General features: G+C 41.9%; 1 protein-coding gene across 1 annotated transcript in view; it reads left to right on the forward strand.

Moving 5' to 3' along the window:
- Positions 1-19,978, forward strand: part of znf692 (zinc finger protein 692) — a 35,146-nt gene extending 15,168 nt beyond the window's left edge. Inside the window, exons 5-11 of the mRNA XM_039767746.1 lie at positions 66-114; positions 2,880-2,960; positions 3,254-3,310; positions 3,414-3,492; positions 13,744-13,858; positions 15,901-16,000; positions 19,629-19,978. Coding sequence (XP_039623680.1) covers positions 66-114; positions 2,880-2,960; positions 3,254-3,310; positions 3,414-3,492; positions 13,744-13,858; positions 15,901-16,000; positions 19,629-19,875 — 728 coding nt within the window. The 3' untranslated portion in view covers positions 19,876-19,978. The remainder of the gene's footprint in view (positions 1-65; positions 115-2,879; positions 2,961-3,253; positions 3,311-3,413; positions 3,493-13,743; positions 13,859-15,900; positions 16,001-19,628) is intronic.
- Positions 19,979-20,267: the final 289 nt, after the last annotated feature.

Consider the following 20,267-nt stretch of genomic DNA (forward strand, 5'->3'; position numbering starts at 1 on the left):
TGATATTTGGGACACAGCAATGGCAGGTTTATTGAAGCAGTCACTTTCTGTATTTTTTTAAATAGGAAATACACAAGAGGAGCCTTTTCAGGAGGCTGCAGCAGGTGAATTGCGGTAAGAGCACTTGATCTTTCTTTATCAGTGGGTTCTCCACCTGACGTACTTCTTTGTTTCATTGAATGAGCTTTTTTCTGAAGAGTTGGGTTCAAATCCAAATGTGGTTACAATGTGTGTACAGTTTTGCATGGCCTTCTGTGTTCACTGTTGCTTTCTCTTCTGTCTGCCATTTTCCTCCCATGACTCTACATCAGGGGTGGGCAAAGTCAGTCTGGAGGGCCGCAGTGGCTGCAGGTTTTTGCTCCAACTCAGTTGCTTCATTAGAAAACAATCCTTGCCAAAAATTAAACTGCATGGCTTGTTAGTGCTTTAACTCTGCCATTTCAGGCCATTCTCATATCCTAGATTTTTTTTTCCTTTCTAAGGATATCATCCAAATGATTTGAAGTCTAAAATGGACTCAATCTTTCACTTTTTCCAAATATTTAATTAAACCAAATAGTGCACGATAAATACACACAGGTGTAAATGGTAACAAGCTAAAAGGATAAATGCTGCTTTTTTGTCATTTGCATCTTATTGCTAATAAGGAGCCATTAAAAACCAAGAAAACAGCTGCTTAAGACTAAAATAAGCAATAAGGGTTCAAAATCTTGATGACCGAGACAACTAAAATGAAGCAGAAATGTTACTTGAGCAATAAGTGCTTTTTATCAAGCAACTGGGTTGGAACAAAAACCTGCAGCCACTGCGGCCCTCCAGGAATGACTTTGCCCACCCCTGCTCTACATTGTTCTGGTCACAGTGAGTGTTGGTGGGCACACAAATGTGTCCTGTGATCACCTGGCACCTGACATCAGCTTGTTCATACTCTGAATGTAATACTGTCATGGAATTAGTGGCTTTAGTGAGTAGGTGGATATCTTATTATATCATTACACAGTTGTGAGAAAAAGGTTTTTGAACTCTTTCTAAGTTCCTGTTTCAGTAACTCCTGAAGTGTAAAGTGATTTTCATTTCAGTCATAATTAGAGGAAAAGGCTAAAAACCAAAAACAGTAATACAAACAAACATTCCTGTGTTTGTATTTTTAACACATTGTTTAAACATTTAAGACCCAGCAATTCCTTCAGATAGAGAAGGATGCACGCAGTTGCAGGGATGGTGCTTGATGTTACGAGAAGCACGTCACTTCAGGCTCGTGAATATAATGAACAGCAGTTTTAAGTGACATTACCTCGTGTCTGTACAACAAGATAACCACATAAAACCCCTAACCATAAGTTTCCCTAATCTTACTGCGATCAAAAACTGATGATGTGTAACAATGCAGCTCTGCAGTTGATTATTATTGGTTAGTTATGCCAGTTCACATGGAGTGATACCACCAGGGGACGGAGTTCATTGTATATGCATTGGATGGCACAAATAGACTACAGATAGTGATACCAGGGAATAAGGCTGGGAATGAAATTGGTAAGAGTTCACCTGGTCATCAGGTGGCAGCCTATTTAGAAGATGCCAGGTTAGTCTGACTTTTCTTATACAAAGTTAGGACATGGAAGGCTGGGGAGAAGGTAAGAACTTACAGGTCAATAGTTGGTGGGTCATAGCCTGGGAGAGTGGGCACTATGCTGTCCCTTTAAGGAGGTCAGGCGCTCTGCTCCAGTTTCTACATACAAAAAAATGAGTTGGGCAGATGAAGTGGACCAACATAACGTTAGTGTGCTTTGTAACAGTGTGGTGTTGTGCAGCTGAGGCTCACTTCATTTCTTTTAAAAACTTGTAATGGAATAATGTAGTGTTCTGCAAATCTATCTATCTATCTATCTATCTATCTATCTATCTATCTATCTATCTATCTATCTATCTATCTATCTATCTATCTATCTATCTATCTATCTATCTATTATATAGTGCCTTTCACATCTATCTATCTATCTATCTATCTATCTATCTATCTATCTATCTATCTATCTATCTATCTATCTATCTATCTATCTATCTATCTATCTATCTATTATATAGTGCCTTTCACATCTATCTATCTATCTATCTATCTATCTATCTATCTATCTATCTATCTATCTATCTATCTATCTATCGTGGTCAAGTGAAGAAGAGTTGATGATTCAAAAGCAGTTTGGGGTGCCAACACAGCCCTCCCCGTTTTCTAGCAGTACTCTTATAAACAAAACAGACACACAATGGCGTGAAAAGAACAGAATCGCCTCACATAGCAAAGTGGCTTCAATTGTCTCCCTGGTTAAAAGACGCCTCCATTCGGGTTGCCTTCCCTTTTAAAGCACTGGGACAGGGTTAATTTCCCTCACCAGGAGTTTTCTCCAGATTTTGGAGGAAGAACTTGACAAGGCTGTTAGTGGCAGCGTCCCCTCACAACCTGATGTGGTATTACATACCTGGGAAGTTTAGATGGTGATCTATGCGCATAGGTGACACTAGCTACATTAGCTCTTTCTTTCTTTCTTCATTAGCTCTTTCTTTCTTTCTTTCTTTCTTTCTTTCTTTCTTTCTTTCTTTCTTTCTTTCTTTCTTTCTTTCTTTCTTTCTTTCTTTCTTTCTTTCTTTCTTGACCTTTGGACTGCTGGAGCGCTCCTTCAGTGCAGTTCAGGTCTCTGCCCTGCTGTTGCCTCCATCTTAGAGAGGATGCACGTCTGAGTTTGGGTTATCACCACTGCCAAAGACAATTGGCCTGCTACTCACGCTTTCTCTAGTTGTCCAGTTTCATCATCACTTTATTTATTGCTCTAACGACAGTATCCTCCTCATACAGGTTTTTCCTCATCTCTCTCTTCCATTAGCCTTCCAGATTCGGACACCAGACAGCCGCTTCACACCAGTGCGAGTGAGCCAGAGCCTGGACAGGAGAGTCTGAAAAGCAGGTGAGGATGTTTTAAAAAAGAAAACAAAAATCTCTCCTTCTGCTTGTGTCTTTCTAATTTAAATGTATGGCATAGTGGTTAAGGCTTTGGACTTCAAACCCTGATGTTGTAGATTTAAATCCCACTGCTGACACCACTGTGTGACCATGAGCAAGTCGCTTCACCTGCCTGTGCTCCAATTGGAAAAATAACAAAAGAAGTGCAATCAATTGCATCTCAAATGTTGTGAGTCATTTTTGGATAAAGGTGTTTGCCAAAAATGTTAATGGTAACACGTATGTTTTTATTTGTAGGAAGAGGGGAAACAAACCAGATGACGATCTTGTGCAGATTGGGCCCAGAAGGATCCGGTTAGTATGCTGCTGTTGCCCTCACATTGCTGTTGTCTCTTTACTCTTACCTGTGCTCGCCTTGCCATTCAAGCGCTTGAGCCGCCGCCTCCTATTTTTACAGAAAAGCGGCTCCAAAGGAAATCCTCCTCTGCGAGTTTGACAGCTGTGGCAAGCTCTTCTCGACAAGGCAGTATTTAAACGTGAGTACTTCTGCTCCTAATTCACACATCTAGACAGGGAGGCTTCAATTATCTGTCTAGTTGTGATTCAAACACATTTTCTTTTTGGGCAGGCTTTATTTTGAAATGATGCCTTCAGAGCGACCGCTCACAACAAGCCTTATCAAACCAGCCAAGAATGATAAAGCAAATGGACAGAATCTGATTGTAATTTTACTGCTGAAGTGAAAAGACTTGCAAGAAGCACTCAAAGAAGGTTCAAATCTATGATTGTGGCCAAAGGGGCTTCAACAAAGTACTTAGTTAAGAGTCTGAATCTTTACGTGAATGAGAGATTTCAGTTTTTGAGTTTTAATGAATCTGCAAACCTTTCGTAAAATATGTCTTCCCTCTGTCATTAGGGGTTACTGAGGTGTAGGTTGATAAGCCTGACGTCAGCGTCAGTAGGCTTTGTGCCCTCGAAACCAAGTTACCTGAATTATTCTGTAACATTTCTGTAATTATTCACTGCTCTGATGCTGATCTTTCTGATCATAAAATAGTTCATTACGATAGCAATCGACGAGAAGAATTCATAATTGATTGCAGAATTAGGGTTGAAATTTAAGTTTAGCCATTTTAGCTCTAGACCAGTGATTCCCAACGTGGGGCAATTTGATTTTTAGGGGGGGCAATTTGAGAATTTAGGTACATTAAACAATTTCTAAAATGATAAAACAGAAATTCACTGTTAAAAACAAATAATTTTTATTTTTTACAGAGACATTTATATACTGTATTTATATAAACATAGAAGGGATGGTGAAGAACCCTTTATGATTTTACAACCAGCTTGGGTTTTACTACTTAGAAATTGTTTTTACCTTTAAAATAATAGGAATTGTAACAATGATTATTGCAGTGGGCTGGGCGCCTGCCCAGGGTTTGTTTCCTGCCTTGCGCCCTGTGTTGGCTGGGATTGGCTCCAGCAGACCCCCGTGACCCTGTAGTTAGGATATAGCGGGTTAGAAAATGGCTAACTGACTGACAATGATTATAACATTTTGCAATATAACAAAAATTAGGGTTAGGGTTAGGGTTAGGCTTAGGGTTATTATGATCAAAATATTACAGAAAAAGCTGTCATTAAAGTTGTTTTATATTGATGAATATCACGTCTCTTATTCTATGTTTTCAAAACTGTATTTGCTGTATTTTCATCCATCCATCCATCAATTATCCAACCCGCTATATCCTAACTACAAGGTCACGGGGGTCTGCTGGAGCCAATCCCAGCCAACACAGGGCGCAAGGCAGGAAACAAACCCCGTTCAGGGTGCCAGCCCATCGCAGCTGTATTTTCATATTACTTCATATTATTTTTTTGAACAATTCCTTAGTGATTTCTTTGTCAATACTTCAACTATCCTTTCTATCTTTTGTTTCCATGTTCTTTGGAAGCTTGTTTAGACCAAATGAATGACATTATGGCGGGGTGGGCAAAGTCAGCCCTGGAGGGCCGCAGAGGGTGCAGGGTTTTGCTCCAACCTAGTTGCTTAATTAGAAAACAATTCTTGCAAATAATTTAATTTCATGGCTTGTTACTGCTTTAACTCTGCTATATCAGGCCATTCTCATATCCCCTTTGTAAGGAAATCATCCAAATGATTTGAAGGCTAAAATGGATGAGAAATACTCAATCTTTCACTTTTTTCTATTCACTTTCCTTCCAAGTTTTTAATTAAACCCAATAGTGCATGATAAACACACACAAGTGTAAATGGTAACAAAGTAAATGGAGAAAAGCTGCTTTCTTTTGTCATTTGAATCTTATTGCTAATAAAAAGCCATTAAAAACCAAGAGAACAGCTGTTTAAGAATAAAACAAGCAATAAGGGTTCCGAATCGTAACGAGCGAGACAACTGAAATGAAGCATAAGTGTTACTTGAGCAGTAAGTGCTTCTTATTAAGCAACTGGGTTGGAACAAAAACCTGCAGCCACTGCGGCCCTCCAGGAATGACTTTGCCCACCCCTGCATTATGGGCTTCCTCCACATGAGTAGGCGTTCACTTTTTGAATAGGTAATAATAAGAATAAGGTGTATGTTACAGAGGGGCGGCACGGTGGCGCAGTGGTAGCGCTGCTGCCTCGCAGTTAGGAGACCTGGGTTCGCTTCCTGGGTCTTCCCTGCGTGGAGTTTGCATGTTCTCCCCGTGTCTGCGTGGGTTTCCTCCGGGCTCTCCGGTTTCCTCCCGCAATCCAAGGACATGCAGGTTAGGTGGATTGGCGATTCTGAATTGGCCCTAGTGTGTGCTTGGTGTGTTTGTGTGTGTGTCCTGCGGTGGGTTGGCACCCTGCCCAGGATTGGTTCCTGCCTTGTGCCCTGTGTTGGCTGGGATTGGCTCCAGCAGACCCCCGTGACCCTGTGTTCGGATTCAGCGGGTTAGAAAATGGATGGATGGATAGATGTATATTACAGTGGGAGACATCATGATTTTAGAGAGGCCTAGGTGGGGCATGGCCAAAAAAAAGGTTGGGAACCACTGCTCTAGACCATCCTCAAGAAACTGTGACACACACAGACACACAGCCATCATTAAGATATCGATGTTTTCTGTTTCTGGGGACCCTAAAATTTCGAGATTCATTGAAAACCGGAGATCGAAATTTTTGACGAATCTAAAGCTTTTGCTCTCCCTCCATGGACGATAGGTAATGGTGGGGGAAGACACAAACAAAGCCACCTTAACGCTTTTTGAACACCGTTAAATTATTTACCCTGTTAAGTCTCGCCCTGATGAATGGGGCAGAAGTCTTGAAACATGCCAGCCTTATAACGTCAACAGTTATTTACAACAACCTACTTAATTCTTATTGTTTTTTTAATATGTGTAAGCTATTTGTGCTCATATATAGAAAGTCATGAATACTCGCATATAGAAATGTCAGACTTGATCAAAGAATAGTCTCTGACCTCAGTCAATTTCAATCTTGTTTCTGATTGGCTCATTCTGGCCTTTTTCTTCACTTCCTAGTTTAGACCCCCGACCCCGTCACATCTCTTTATTTCCATTTCAGTCACAATGACTGTGTGGCTATACCTTCTAATATCCATCCATCCATCCATTATCCAACCCTCTACATCCTAACTACAGGGTCACGGGGGTCCGCTCGAGCCAATCTCAGCCAACACAGGGCGCAAAGCAGGAAAAAAACCCCGGGCATGGCACCACCGCAGTACCTTCTAATATACGATTTGCAGTTTTATAAATTGATTTTCCTGATCTATGATTTTAAAGAATAATCATTCAGCATTCAGCCATCCCATTTTATACCCGTGAGCAGCAAGAGCAAAGCAGAAGTCAGCTCAGAGTAAGGTGTCAGACTAAATTTCGAGTGCTCACACATACAAAGACAGTAGTTAATGACCTTTAACACTATCAGGTGTTTAATGTCCTCCTGCTTAAGGTGACATCTTAAAATGCCTTTCGGAGGTTTCAAAATTAAATCCATGTTCCACAAACGAATAAGCTGTTCCCTAGACGCCATTCACGATCCTGTTTCATGCATTTTCCACCTATCTGCATGGTGGCGGCCATATTGTTTATGTTTGGTATGACTTTTACCCGTCATGATCTTCTTAGGTTGTGTTCACACTACTATGTTTTCATGAGTTTTTCATCTAAAATGATCTCCAGCCACACTAGCATCTTCACATCTTTTACAAAAGTATTTCCACCCACACTAAAATGATAACATGTGATGCCCCAGTGCCCACAGTCATGGGCACTACTACCTGTTAGGACATCCAGTAGTTGTGACAGAGATGGACCAGGGTAAGCGAGGGGACCGACAGAGAAGACTTTCTGTGATAAAATATTTCTACATTTTATTACAAAATAAAGAATTAAATTGTCACAGTGCAATCAGTCATTCAATAAATAACTCTTCTTTAAAAACTGTGCCCATAAAACCAGTGTCTTCAGGAGTGCAATAAATAAATAAATTTGCATTTAATTTTTTTTTATTAAGTAAAATAAATAAATGCTTTTAAAAACAGAATACTCATTCTGTAATGTGCTCCCTTTCCCTCGTGTCAATACACTGGAACAAATTCCTCCTGTGGATTCCTTGGCAATTCCCAGTCTGTCACCTCCTCTGGTACCCACAGACAATCCAGCAACCAGTCCAGCCAGTATTAGCTGGTTGCTCCCTTGCCACGTCTCCTCTCCCTTGACGAGGACCTCATTTACCTCCGATGCTACAATGCTTTGGATACTGTCCCCCATTTTGTTCCTGCTGCCACTCTCCACTTTTCTCCCCTGCCGTCTCTCTCTCTCTCTCTCTTGGCCAATCAGCAGATTAGAAACCTGCTGCCTCCTGGAACTCCTCACAGCAGCCAGTTCTGCTTCCTTACGCGGCTCAACAATGCCAAAGTTGTCAGCCCACTAACTGTCCTCCTCTCTATTGACTTGTTCACTCGAAACTCCCACCCACCAAAACACTTGTCCTGCCCACTTTTAACGGTGGTACATGTTAATTACGTGCCACTCCTCCTGTAATTAACACGAGCAATCATATGTGAGCGACTTGTCAGCACCTCCAGGAAGTGCAGTTGTACTGCTGAAATCGTTTAATACATTAACCCGTTAAAACCCTCCGTGACAAGACTTTTCACGATATGACTTAGATGTTCATCTACACAGGAGATGTGCACATCGGTGGAAAAATCCTTGAAAGGTTACTGACCCCAGGGGCCATGGGATTGATGGCAAAACTGTTGCCTTTTGCACATGCATGCTGCATTACAACTGCGCAGACCACAACTTAGATGCATACAGGTAAGCAGCACAACATGCACCATGGAAAACAAGTCTTCTGTGTTTGCAATGTTGGAATACGGTATCCTTCTGTGAAGAATGACCAATCAGAGAATGAGGAATTGAGCAGCATCCAATCAAGGATCATAAGTACGAACAAATCAGAGCGTGATAGGAGTCTGCGTTTTCACCCATCCACATACTAGGGTGTTGTACCGTGTTAGCCATTATGGGTGTAATGAGAAGTCAAGCAAAATGACACCTTTTATTGGCTGACTAAAAAGATTACAATATTCAAGCTTTCGTGGCAACTCAGGCCCCTTCTTCAGGCTAGATGTTCCCTGCAATATCATGCTGGCATTTTCAGAAAACATGCGGCTCTGGAGAGCATTTAGAAAAGTCTCCGTTATTCAGGGTTAAAAATGTTGGGCTTTTGTGAAGACTAATATTTGCATTTTTTTAATGGAAGCATAGTAGTGTGGGCACAGCTTTAGCTTTGACTAAATGTTTGTCTTTTACTCCTATCTTGATTACATTGTTTTCTTTTATTTTTCTTTTTTTCATTTTTGAATGTTCCCTAACAGTTCTTTTCCATTTTCTGGTAAAGTTCTTAAAATCATTTCATTTTAGTCTTTTGGCATGTAGTGTGTCTCATAAATGATTACACCTGCCTGCTTATGCTGAGCCAAGATTGTCAATTAATCTAATAGTCACTATTTAGCAGAGAGAGTGGATATCCGCATGGATATGGGAAGAATCTGCAAAGCTCTGCACAAGTATTATCCAATCTGGGAATTCAGTCAGAGTCCATAAAACTGAGCTGTCACTCAGAAAATGCCCAGATCAGGATCTTACTTTGGTTCAATCCTAAAAATCGCACCACTGTGCAGCAGTACAGTAACCTCCAGTACATTTTTATATCTCACTTCATCCAGGGTTGACTCTCCTGTCTTGTGCCTGAGGCAGCTCGGATCGGCAGCCTGAACTGGATTCAACCAGTTTTAAAATGGATATTTGGCCATTTTTACATCGAAAAAAATAACTGTTCAGTTTATTTGCCCACATAGCGTCTTACACCTTTTGTCAGTGCCAGTCTAAAATTAACAGGCCGTGTCTTTGAGATAAGACATTTCAGAGAAAGTGTTCTTGACATGTCTTGAAAGTTATTTTAGGCAGCCGTGATTGCATTTGTACACCACAGACTTTAGCTAGAATATTGAGGGCTGACATCTGCAGAAATTATCTGATGACTGTGCAAGAGTGGGAAGAATCAGGCATGATGATGAGACCAAATACAGGAACGTAGTGGACGGTTTTGTTGACTGGTGTGAGCTGAATCAGCTGCCGGCCAACACCAGTAAAACTAAAGAACTGGTGGTGGATTTAAAAAGGTCACAATCTTCAGTTACTTCCCTGGGCATTAGGGATGTGGATGTGGAGATCAATTAGGAATCCAAGTATCTGGAGGTGCATATGAACAACAAGCAAAACTGGTCCAGGAACTCACTGGCCATATATAAGAAGGGTCAAAATCGGCTGTATTTCCTATGAAAACTCAGATCTTTGAGGGTCTGCCACACTCTGCTGCGGATGTTTTATGAGCATGTGGTTACCAATGCTTTTTTTTTTTTGCTGTGGCATGCTGGGGGAGGCCAACATGAAAGTAGCAGACATTAAGAGGCTAAACAGACTAATTCAAAAGGCTGACTGCGTGGTAGGAGGGAAACTGGACAGCTTGAAAACCTTGGCAGGTCAGAGAATGTTGTGTAAACGCTAATCGCCCGCTTCACTGTGTTGTGGTCGGACAGAGGAGCGCTTTCAGCAGTAGGCCAACTAGCATGAAGTGCCCTACAGAACGGCACAGGAAATCCTTCCTCCCCACCGCCTTCTCTTCCTGTCAATCACCCACACTTTAAGCTGTTTCCTTTTTCTGTGATGGATATCCCTGTAGTTACATATGCAATAATTTGTCTGTTCTTCTCACCTGAATGAACTTTTGTTCTCAGAATGTGCAATATTTTTAATTAACGTGCAATATCATTATGTGAAATACTTCAAGCTCAGTAAGCTATTACTGTCTGGTATACAGTTGCGCTTGAAAGTTTGTGAACCCTTTAGAATTTTCTATATTTCTGCATAAATATGACCTAAAACATCATCAGATTTTCACTCAAGTCCTAAAAGTAGATAAAGAGAAACCAGTTAAACAAATGAGACAAAAATATTATACTTGGTCATTTATTTATTGAGGAAAATGATCAACTGTTACATATTTGTGAGTGGCAAAAAGTATGTGAACCTTTGCTTTCACTATCTGGTGTGACCCCCCAATAACTGCAACTAAACATTTCCGGTAACTTTTGATCATTCCTGCACACTGGCTTGGAGGAATTTTAGCCCAATCTTCTGTACAGAACAGCTTCAACTCTGGGATGTTGGTGAGTTTCCTCACATGAACTGCTCGCTTCAGGTCCTTCCACAACATTTCGATTGGATTAAGGTCAGGACTTTGACTTGGCCATTCCAAAACATTCACTTTATTCTTCTTTAACCATTCTTTGGTAGAACGACTTGTGTGCTTAGGGTCGTTGTCTTGCTGCATGACCCACCTTCTCTTGAGATTCAGTTCATGGACAGATGTCCTGACATTTTCCTTTAGAATTCTCTGATATAATTCAGAATTCATTGTTCCATCGATGAAGGCAAGCCATCCTGGCCCATATGCAGCAAAACAGGCCCAAACCATGATACTACCACCACCATGTTTCACAGATGGGATGAGGTTCTTATGCTGGAATGCAGTGTTTTCCTTTCTCCAAACAAAAAGCTTTTCATTTAAACCAAAAAGTTCTATTTTGGTCTCATCCGTCCACAAAACATTCTTCCAATAGCCTTCTGGTTTGTCCACGTGATCTTTTGTAAACTGCAGACGAGCAGCAATGTTTTTTTGGAGAGCAGTGGCTTTCTCTTTACAACTCTGCCATGCACACCATTGTTGTTGAATGTTCTCCTGATGGTGGACTCATGAACATGAACATTAGCCAATATGAGAGAGGCCTTCAGTTGCTTAGAAGTTACCCTGGGGTCCTTTGTGACCTCGCTGACTATTACACGCCTTGCTCTTGGAGTGATCTTTGTTGGTCGACCACTCCTGGGGAGGGTAACAATGGTCTTGAATTTCCTCCATTTGTACACAATCTGTCTGACTGTGGATTGGTGGAGTCCAAACTCTTTAGAGATGGTTTTGTAAGCTTTTCCAGCCTGATGAGCATCAACAACTCTTTTTATGAGGTCCTCAGAAATCTCCTTTGTTCGTGCCATGATACACTTCCACCAACATGTGTTGTGAAAAGCAGACTTTGATAGATCCTGTTCTTTAAATAACACAGGGTGCCCACTCACAGATGATTGGCATCCCATTGATTGAAAACACCGGACTCGAATTCCACCTTCAAACTAACTGATCATCCGTGAGGTTCACATACTTTTGCCACTCACAGATATGTAATATTTGATCATTTTCCTCAATAAATAAATGACCAAGTATAATATTTTTATCTAATTTGTTTAACTGGTTTCTCTTTATCTACTTTTAGGACTTGAGACCCTTCTTTCTGTACGAGGTCCCTGTCTCCCCAATCTCTGTTGTGCAGGTTACGTTAGATCATTTGTAACTCCAGTGCAAGAAAAAATGGCTGCTCCACTTGTGATTTGCACAAAAGAAGAGGAACATGTGATGATTCATTTTTTTGTGGTCTGATGGTGTACCTGGTGCTCACTGAAGAACTTTTGGCCAGAACCAAACTGTCAGGACTGGCCTAATAAGAGCTCTTATCTCTTCAGTCGGGCACCCTTGGCAACAGAGTTTAGAAGTAGACCTCCAGAGCTGTGCTCTTTCGACAAGCCAATCAAATTTCAAACTTCCAACGAGATTTTAGCAGCCTCTGCATTATACATCATAATGCACCGACTTGGAGAGAGACAGTAAAGCTTTTTCACTTATATATATAAAATTATATATATATATTTTATATTAAAATTTAATATATTATATATATAAAATTCTTTTAACGTTTGAAACGGAAATTACGTATGACCACAGAACATATTATAATGCACTCGCGCACTCGCATTTGAAACGTAAATTACGTATGACCACAACAGTCAGGTTACACAGAGAAAGTGAGACAGAAGCAGATCGAGAGAGAAGGCTCGCAGTCTTGCTGATCAACGTATACGACAATCACAGTTGAGGGCCTCACAAACACCCAAACAACATGCTGAACAGAATCGAATTCGACGGATGCAGTATTCACAGACTACCACGTCACACAGGAGTCAGGGTCTCTATATGGAGGGATTCAATTATAACATTGAAAAAGATTATTGCCTACATCCAAAAGTTATAATAAGAGAAATGGAGTGTGAGTACTGCCAAGCACAGAGGGTTAAATTTGAATCACGTGGGATGTGTTGTTCAGACGGCATTAATGCGGTTGCCTCGTGAGAGCCACAAATTTTTCCCTTCCACTCAGTGAGCGAAGCCACTGGGTAATCTGCTAGTATAATATAAAAAGGCGATACCCCTCCCTTAGTGATACGTTGGTAAGAAATCACATAGGAGAAATAACGTCTTTCTTTAATGACAGCTTACTCTACATAACAGATGAAGGAAGCCATGACAAGAACCCAGTTTGGGAGCGGGAGCCCAATGTGTAGAGTTTGCCATTTTCACTGTGCTGTTGGATGAATTTTCCAGATCGGTTGACGTTATCTTCCATCCGCCCCTCAGCTTCAAAGGTGTGCCGGGCAATGTTCCAAGGCTTTATACTCTTTCTTCATGTGCAGGCCCCCACTTAGGTGAATCATGGCATTCCAAACAAGACAAAGAGGATACAGTTTCATGCTGACATTGACACACAAAAATAGTATACAATGGCCTTCAGTCTGACTGCCTGTTTTGCAGTTGTCCCTAACTGTCTTGTCTCATAATACTTGCCTGGCAGTTCTTATATGATGAACCCCTGTGCTAAATCTGTGTCCACTGTGCATGTGAGTAGAAAAAGACAGATTTATAAAATATATTTGCACAGAGCACAGTGACATATTAAACTGATACACTTATTACGTGTGCCTAGCCAGGCACCAGAGAGTCTGTATATTGGTTACTGGGACTGTACGCTGTGGGAAACTCTTCCTATAAGGTAAATAAAATCCTTGTGTTTGTCAACTTGTATCTGAGCTTTTGTGTCAGGTGTTTGGGGAGATGCAATGCCCCCTGGTGGCCACAGTTGCTACAATGTTTTACATATAATTATTCTGTAGAAAAGGTCTCTCATGTTTATAGCTACACAGACTGGAGCCATAATGCTGTTCTGTCTTCAATGTGCTGGTTTGATGAACCAGATTTCATCTTATCCTGTAAGATGAGCGTTCTTACTGACAGCACCCTTTATTTTTCCTCCTAACAGCATCATATGAAGTACCAGCATTTCCAACAGAAGACGTTTACCTGTTCGCATCCATCCTGTGGCAAATCATTTAACTTCAAGAAGCATCTGAAAGAACATGAGAAGTTGCACAGTGGTGGGTGTCTCTTGTCTCTCTTTGGCTTCAAACATATGACTTCATATGATCTTAATGAAGTTTGTGGCACTAGCGGCTTAGAACACTGGACTAGGAAACTCTGCCCCATCCCAGGGGAATTCCCAGTCCATCCTTAGCTTTACTCCCTCCTCTGAGTTGCATTTAAATGGTAGCCAGTTGAGGTGAGCAGAGTCATGCAGGTGACTAGGATTTCTTATTGAGCGATAAATCAAAGTGTAACATTAATAGACGTAACTAAAGTGCCAGTGTGCTTTAAAAATACTCAGAAATCATGCACGTCTTTTTCGAGTTGAGCTGGCAGACTGAAGTCAGAAGTAGCGCAAGAAGGTGTCTAATTTCACAAAAGTGCAAGGAAGGTAAGAGCAACGGATCTGTTACAATGGAAACTTGCGGCTACTGTAGCTCTGTGGCAATGATGTGTGGGCTTGGAGGAGGGGCTGTGGTCACCACCAGGATGGCATCAAACAAGGCATGTTCTCATTACAAAACCTCCAAGACACAAAGAGATAGAGCCACATTGGAAGAAGGACTAGTCCATGGTCCAGCAGATGGTAGCACAGCAGCCACTAAGGGGTGGTATGCCCTGTATGTTGTAGGTATCCTAAAGGGGAAATGGGCAAGGGCACCTGCATATAGAAGAGAACGCGGAAGCTGGGGTGGATGTGTGTGGTAGTTCCAGGGTGCCAGGTGGCAGGCAATCCAGAAGCTGGTAAGGATGGAGCGAAAGAGAAAGAGCAAAACCAGAGAGCGAATGCCCGAGGTATTGATACCTCCTGGCCTGAAGAGGGCATACAGTCCCAGATAGGAATATATGAGACCGTGCTTATCTGTCTGAGCGAGCAGACAGTAGAGGACCCATCTAATGCCTTTATGGTTACGAGGACACTGGGAATAGCAAAAGAGAGTTTTAGTTATATGCTCAACGCAGAAAAATGTGAGCTGCTGGATGGGTTTTAAAGCTTTCTCCCGGTCAGAAGGTAGTGGAAACACAGAAAAACACTTGACTGATATGAACGAAAGAGAAGCCATAATTTAGAGTGAGAGCCAACAAACACAGGTGGGCAACCTGTGTCTAGATAGGGTTGATAGGGATAGAAGAGCAGTAGGTGTGATATTTTAGTGTGTTTTCTTCTGTGCTCATCCATCCCTTTCCACATTTTCTTTAATAACATTTCCTGTTTCTGTTCATTTTTACGTTCTTGATGTTTTATTAAGTGTATTTGCTGCTACCACCTGCACCTCAGGACTTCAATCTGAGCATGTTTGGGGTCGGCCAGTACTTGGATGGGAGGCCATCTAGAAAAAAGCTTGGGTTGCTGCTGGAAGAGGTGTTGGCGAGGCCAGCAGGGGGCGCTGACCCTGAGGTCTTTATGAGTTGCCCAATGCCCCAGAGCAATAATGGCGACACTGTGTGCTGTAAAAATGATGCCATACCCAAGGCCTTGACTCTCTGTGGTCATTAAAGATTACTGGGCATCCTTTGAGACCATTCTGACCCAAAGCCCCCCCAGTCCCCCTAATCATCCCCTGTCTCTCATTGGCTAACTATCTCTCTCATTCCTTCATCACCTGATAGCTAATGTGTTGTGAGTGTACTGGTGCATGAATGGCTGCTGTTGCATTGTCCAGGAGGATGCTGAATATTGATGGTGGTTGGAGTGGCTCCCAACTGTCTACGTAAAGAGCTTTGAGTTGGTTAGAAAAGCACTATGTAAATGTCATTAGATTTTTATTTTTATGTTCATCACTGTGATATCTGGCTTGTATGTGGGTTTGGCAGATTTAACTTTTGTCATCGTTCATTTTGTAGTTATCCTCACCTCAGCCCTTACGCTTTTAGAATTGCACTGTGGACAGTTAGTTGTCCCTCGTACGTGTCTAACGTCCATTCGTCCATTTTTGAATCTGCTCAACCTAATTCTCGGTTAGGTGATAAATCTGCAATTTGTAATTTATTGCACTGGAGTTTTTCTTGTCTCTTCAGTTTACTACTATTCTCTTTTTTTTTTTTTTCCTAATAGACAAACGTGATTATATTTGTGAATTCTGTGCCCGAGCCTTCCGGACAAGCAGCAATTTGATAATTCATCGAAGAATCCATACAGGAGAAAAGCCATTGCAGTAAGTTTTAAGAACTGTCTGTGAGACATCAAAGTAGGAGAGCCTCTGTAATTAAACATCTCAAGTTTATTGTTTGGGCCATCAGAGACCACCTTTAGAGCTGAGGCCTCACAACACTTGCCTCATGTTGAACAACAGCAACTACACACTCCAAAGGGTAGAAGGAAGTTGAGGTATCTTATGAGGCCCTGAACCCCACCTGAGGAATCACAAACATCTGAGATGCCATTGGCCCAAACGTTAGGGTGCCCTGAAATGGGGGACCATGTAGAAAAAGTGTTTGTCTGTGTATGTCTGAAGGATATCAACGAAAAATGTGTCTTTGTCACAAACATCATGGAGGGCACTGTATATATATATATATATATATATATATATATATTCACACACACACTCTGGTCTAACTTACAAACACACGGCTTCTGGAAACATCAAATCAGTGTTCACATCAGCAAACGCAGTGAAGCACACGATGCTCTTCCAGAGTCTGAGCTCCACTGCCGCCCTCAACAACAAGTCAGCGTGTGGTGGCTGTTTTAAAATTTAGCTCAGGGCAAAATGCAAAAGTCCGTATTTTACTTTGAAATTCTCTCATTGACGAGACTGCATACATTCACTCCTCCTTTCTGCCTTCCTTCCTTTTTCTGTTGATCTTTCACAAGGCGCTTGTATAAAAGAGTGAAGATGGCTGTGGTTTCTTCTCGAGTTTCATGATCTCTTTCAGTCTCCTGCAGCTTCAGTCGTGGTTTTTAATTCTTTTTGCAAGTTTAGATAACATGCTTGACCTGTTACAAGATAACTACTCGTACTGTGCCTATAAAAAGTATTCAACCCCCTTGAAAGTTTTCACATTTTATTATTATAAAACTCTGAATCACAATGGTTTCCATTTGTGTTTTTTGACGGCAAGCAACAACTTTCTCTCACAGACAACAATGACTGCTTTGGTTAAAATAATCGCATATTAAATTCTTAAATTTCCAATAAAGTATCTATCTATCTATCTATCTATCTATCTATCTATCTATCTATCTATCTATCTATCTATCTATCTATTACAGAGTGCCTTTCATATCTATCTATCTATCTATCTATCTATCTATCTATCTATCTATCTATCTATCTATCTATCTATCTATCTATCTATCTATCTATTATATAGTGCCTTTCATATCTATATATCTATCTTATCTATCTATCATGTCATACTTTAAAACATATTAACCAAATGATCGATTGCCTGTCTCTTCTTCTTCTTTCAGTTGCTCCCGTTAGGGGTCACCACAGCGGATCATCTTCTTCCTTATCTTTCTGTTCTCTTCATCTTGTTCGGTCACACTCATCACCTGCATGTCCTCTCTCACCACATCCATAAACCTTCGCTTAGGCCTTCCTCTTTAACTCTTACCTGACAGTTCTATCCTTAGCATCCTTCTCCCAATATACCCCTCATCTCTCCTCTGCACATGTCCAAACTAACACAATCTCGCCTCTCTGACTTTGTCTCCCAACTGTCCAACTTGAGCTGACCCTCTAATGTCCTCATTTCTAATCCTGTCCATCCTCGTCACACCTAATGAAAATCTTAGCATTTTTAGCTCTGCCACCTCCAGCTCTGTCTCCTGTGCCACCGTCTCCAACCCAGAGAACATAGCTGGTCTCACTACCGTCCTGTAGGCCTTCCCTTTCACTCTTGCTGATACCCGTCTGTCACAAATCACTCCTGACACTCTTCTCCACCCAATCCACCCTACCTGCACTCTCTTTTTCTCCTCTCTTCCACTCTCTCCATTACTCTGTACTTTGTTGATCCCAAGTGTTGCTTTTCACTATGGCACACAATTTTCATGTCAGTTTCAAATGCAATACAAAAGCGCATTGGATTTTAATTCATCTTCACAGATAGCATTTAATAGCTAAAAGAAAAGCAGACATAATGAATTTGGCTTAGTGGCATCTCCATGTGTGTTGCATTTCGATTCAAGGCCACACTTTACAAGTGTCAAAACTAAAAGTAATTAAATGACCAATCGGTGTCAAATGGTGGGGCAAGGGGCATCAGACACTTCCCACTTGGATGAACTGCCACCTTCAGGTCTCCCCACAGATGTTCTTTGCGGATTAAGTTTGGGCTTTCCTGGGCCACTCAAGGCTCATCTCCAAGACTTGTCCTAAAGCTACTCCAGCATTGCCTTGGCAGTGTGCTGCGGGTCATTGTCATGCTAAAAGGTGAACCGTCTTCCCAGTGTGAAGTTGTGTGTGCCCTAATGGAAGGTTTTCTTCAAGGACTGCTTCGTTCATACTTTCTGACCAGTTTTCCTGTTCCTGCAAATGAGAAACACCCTCACAGCATGATGCTGCGACCACGACACTTCACTGTAGGGATGGTATTAGACAGATGACGGGCAGTGCCCGGTCTCTGTCCAACATAGTGCTTGGAGTTCTGCCCAGTTTTTGTTTTATCAGACCCAAGAACCTTTTACGTCCTGTACTCAGAGTCCATTAAATGCTATTTGGCAAACTCCAACTTGGCTACTCAAGAGTGCCTTCCCCCGATTGATAGATGTCTACTGAGATGGTCATCCTTCCAACAGGTTCTGCCATCTTAGCAGGGGCCTTCTGAAGCTCTGTTAGTGTGACCATTGGTTTCTTGGTCACTTCCATGTCCCAAGGCTCTTCTTGCCCAGTTACTCTGCTAGGCCAGATGGCCAACTCTAGGAAGACTCCTGGTGGTTCCAAGCGTCTTCTCTCTCATGAGGCCACTGTGCTGATGGGAACACTCAAAAGCTTTAGAAAATAGTTTTATAACCCTGCCCTGATTTGCTTGTGGAGGTCTACAGAGAGTCCCTTGAACTTCATTGCTTCATGCAGTGTTAATTGTGGGACCATCTATACACAAGTGTGCGTATTTCTAAATGGCGTCCAAGCAATTCAGTTTGAAAGAGGTGGGCGCCAATCAGGTTCTAGAAACATCTTGAGGAGAATTAAAAGCAAATAGGATGCACCTAAGCACAATTTAGAGGGTCACAGCAAAGGGTCTCAAAACTTCTAGAGACTTCAGTTTTTGTTTTTTTAATAAATTTTCTGAAAACACATGTTCACTTTGACATTATGGGTTATTTTGTGCAGACCGTTGGGCAACAAAGGCAAATGTATCCATTTAAAATTCACGTCTACAAGATCATAAAGTGTGCAGCAAGTGAAGGAATCCACTATTAAGTATGGTGACAGTGACAGCAGTGTGCCTTTTTGTGGTTATGAAAAACTGATGCTACTTTGAAGGGCAGATGAAGTGAGATAAGAGGTGGGCGTAAGATACCATTACGGGTCCTCTTCTGCGTCCTGGTCTTGCAGGCTGGGAGTTTTTCTATAATAGTGCCACAAATAAAAATGAATAATGCAACTGTTTGCGCACATTTTTACATTTGGAATGACTGGAGTGTGAGTTGCAGACAGAAATTGAACTGGCAGCCATTTGCTTTCTAGTCCTGCTGCTGCCCACTAAATCACATTGCCCTCCAGAGACCCAAGCTCATCTCGAGCACCACGAGGATTTCCGTCGTCCATATTTGTAGAAGACTTGTCTGCGCCCACTCACCCAGTCCTCCTCTGTCCTTCTTCCCCACAGGTGTGAGGTGTGTGGTTTCACCTGCCGGCAGAAGGCCTCCTTGAACTGGCACATGCGAAAGCATGACGCCGAAGCGGGCTACCAGTTTGCGTGTGAGCTCTGTGGCAAAAAGTTTGAGAAGCGTGATAACGTCGCTGCCCACAAGAGCAAGAGCCACCCGGAGCCTTCGTGTTCCCTCCCGGGAGAGACAACGACATCGGCACACCAGGATAACATGGAGGAGGCCGTGCAGGAGCCCCTGGGGTGATGGCGCGCTCTCTCTCTCACAACAGTGACTGCTTTGATTGATACGTGTATATGTATGTATGTATGTCTGTATATTTTTATAAATAATAAATGTTAAAGGTGTATATATGGTTTCCTAGACAATATGATAGGATCTCACAGATGTAAGATTCATCACCGCCTGATTGGAGAGGCGGCTTTGGCCTGTTAGGATTTGTGCCACCATCTTGTGTTTCAGTAAACTTGCAGGCCTTTGATCCGTTGTGGCTCTCCAGTCCACTCCGTGTAACTCCTTCAGGGCAGACGTCGACTTTTGTTGACATTCATGGGTAGAAGACGGTAATCAGATGTAAACTGCAACAAAACGCGCTGTTGTGTTTCAGTTTGACTCTCTTTGCTAGGGTTCATCTCTGT

Source organism: Polypterus senegalus, chromosome 10 (genome assembly GCF_016835505.1).
Source record: "Polypterus senegalus isolate Bchr_013 chromosome 10, ASM1683550v1, whole genome shotgun sequence".
Taxonomy (NCBI): Eukaryota; Metazoa; Chordata; class Cladistia; order Polypteriformes; family Polypteridae; genus Polypterus; species Polypterus senegalus.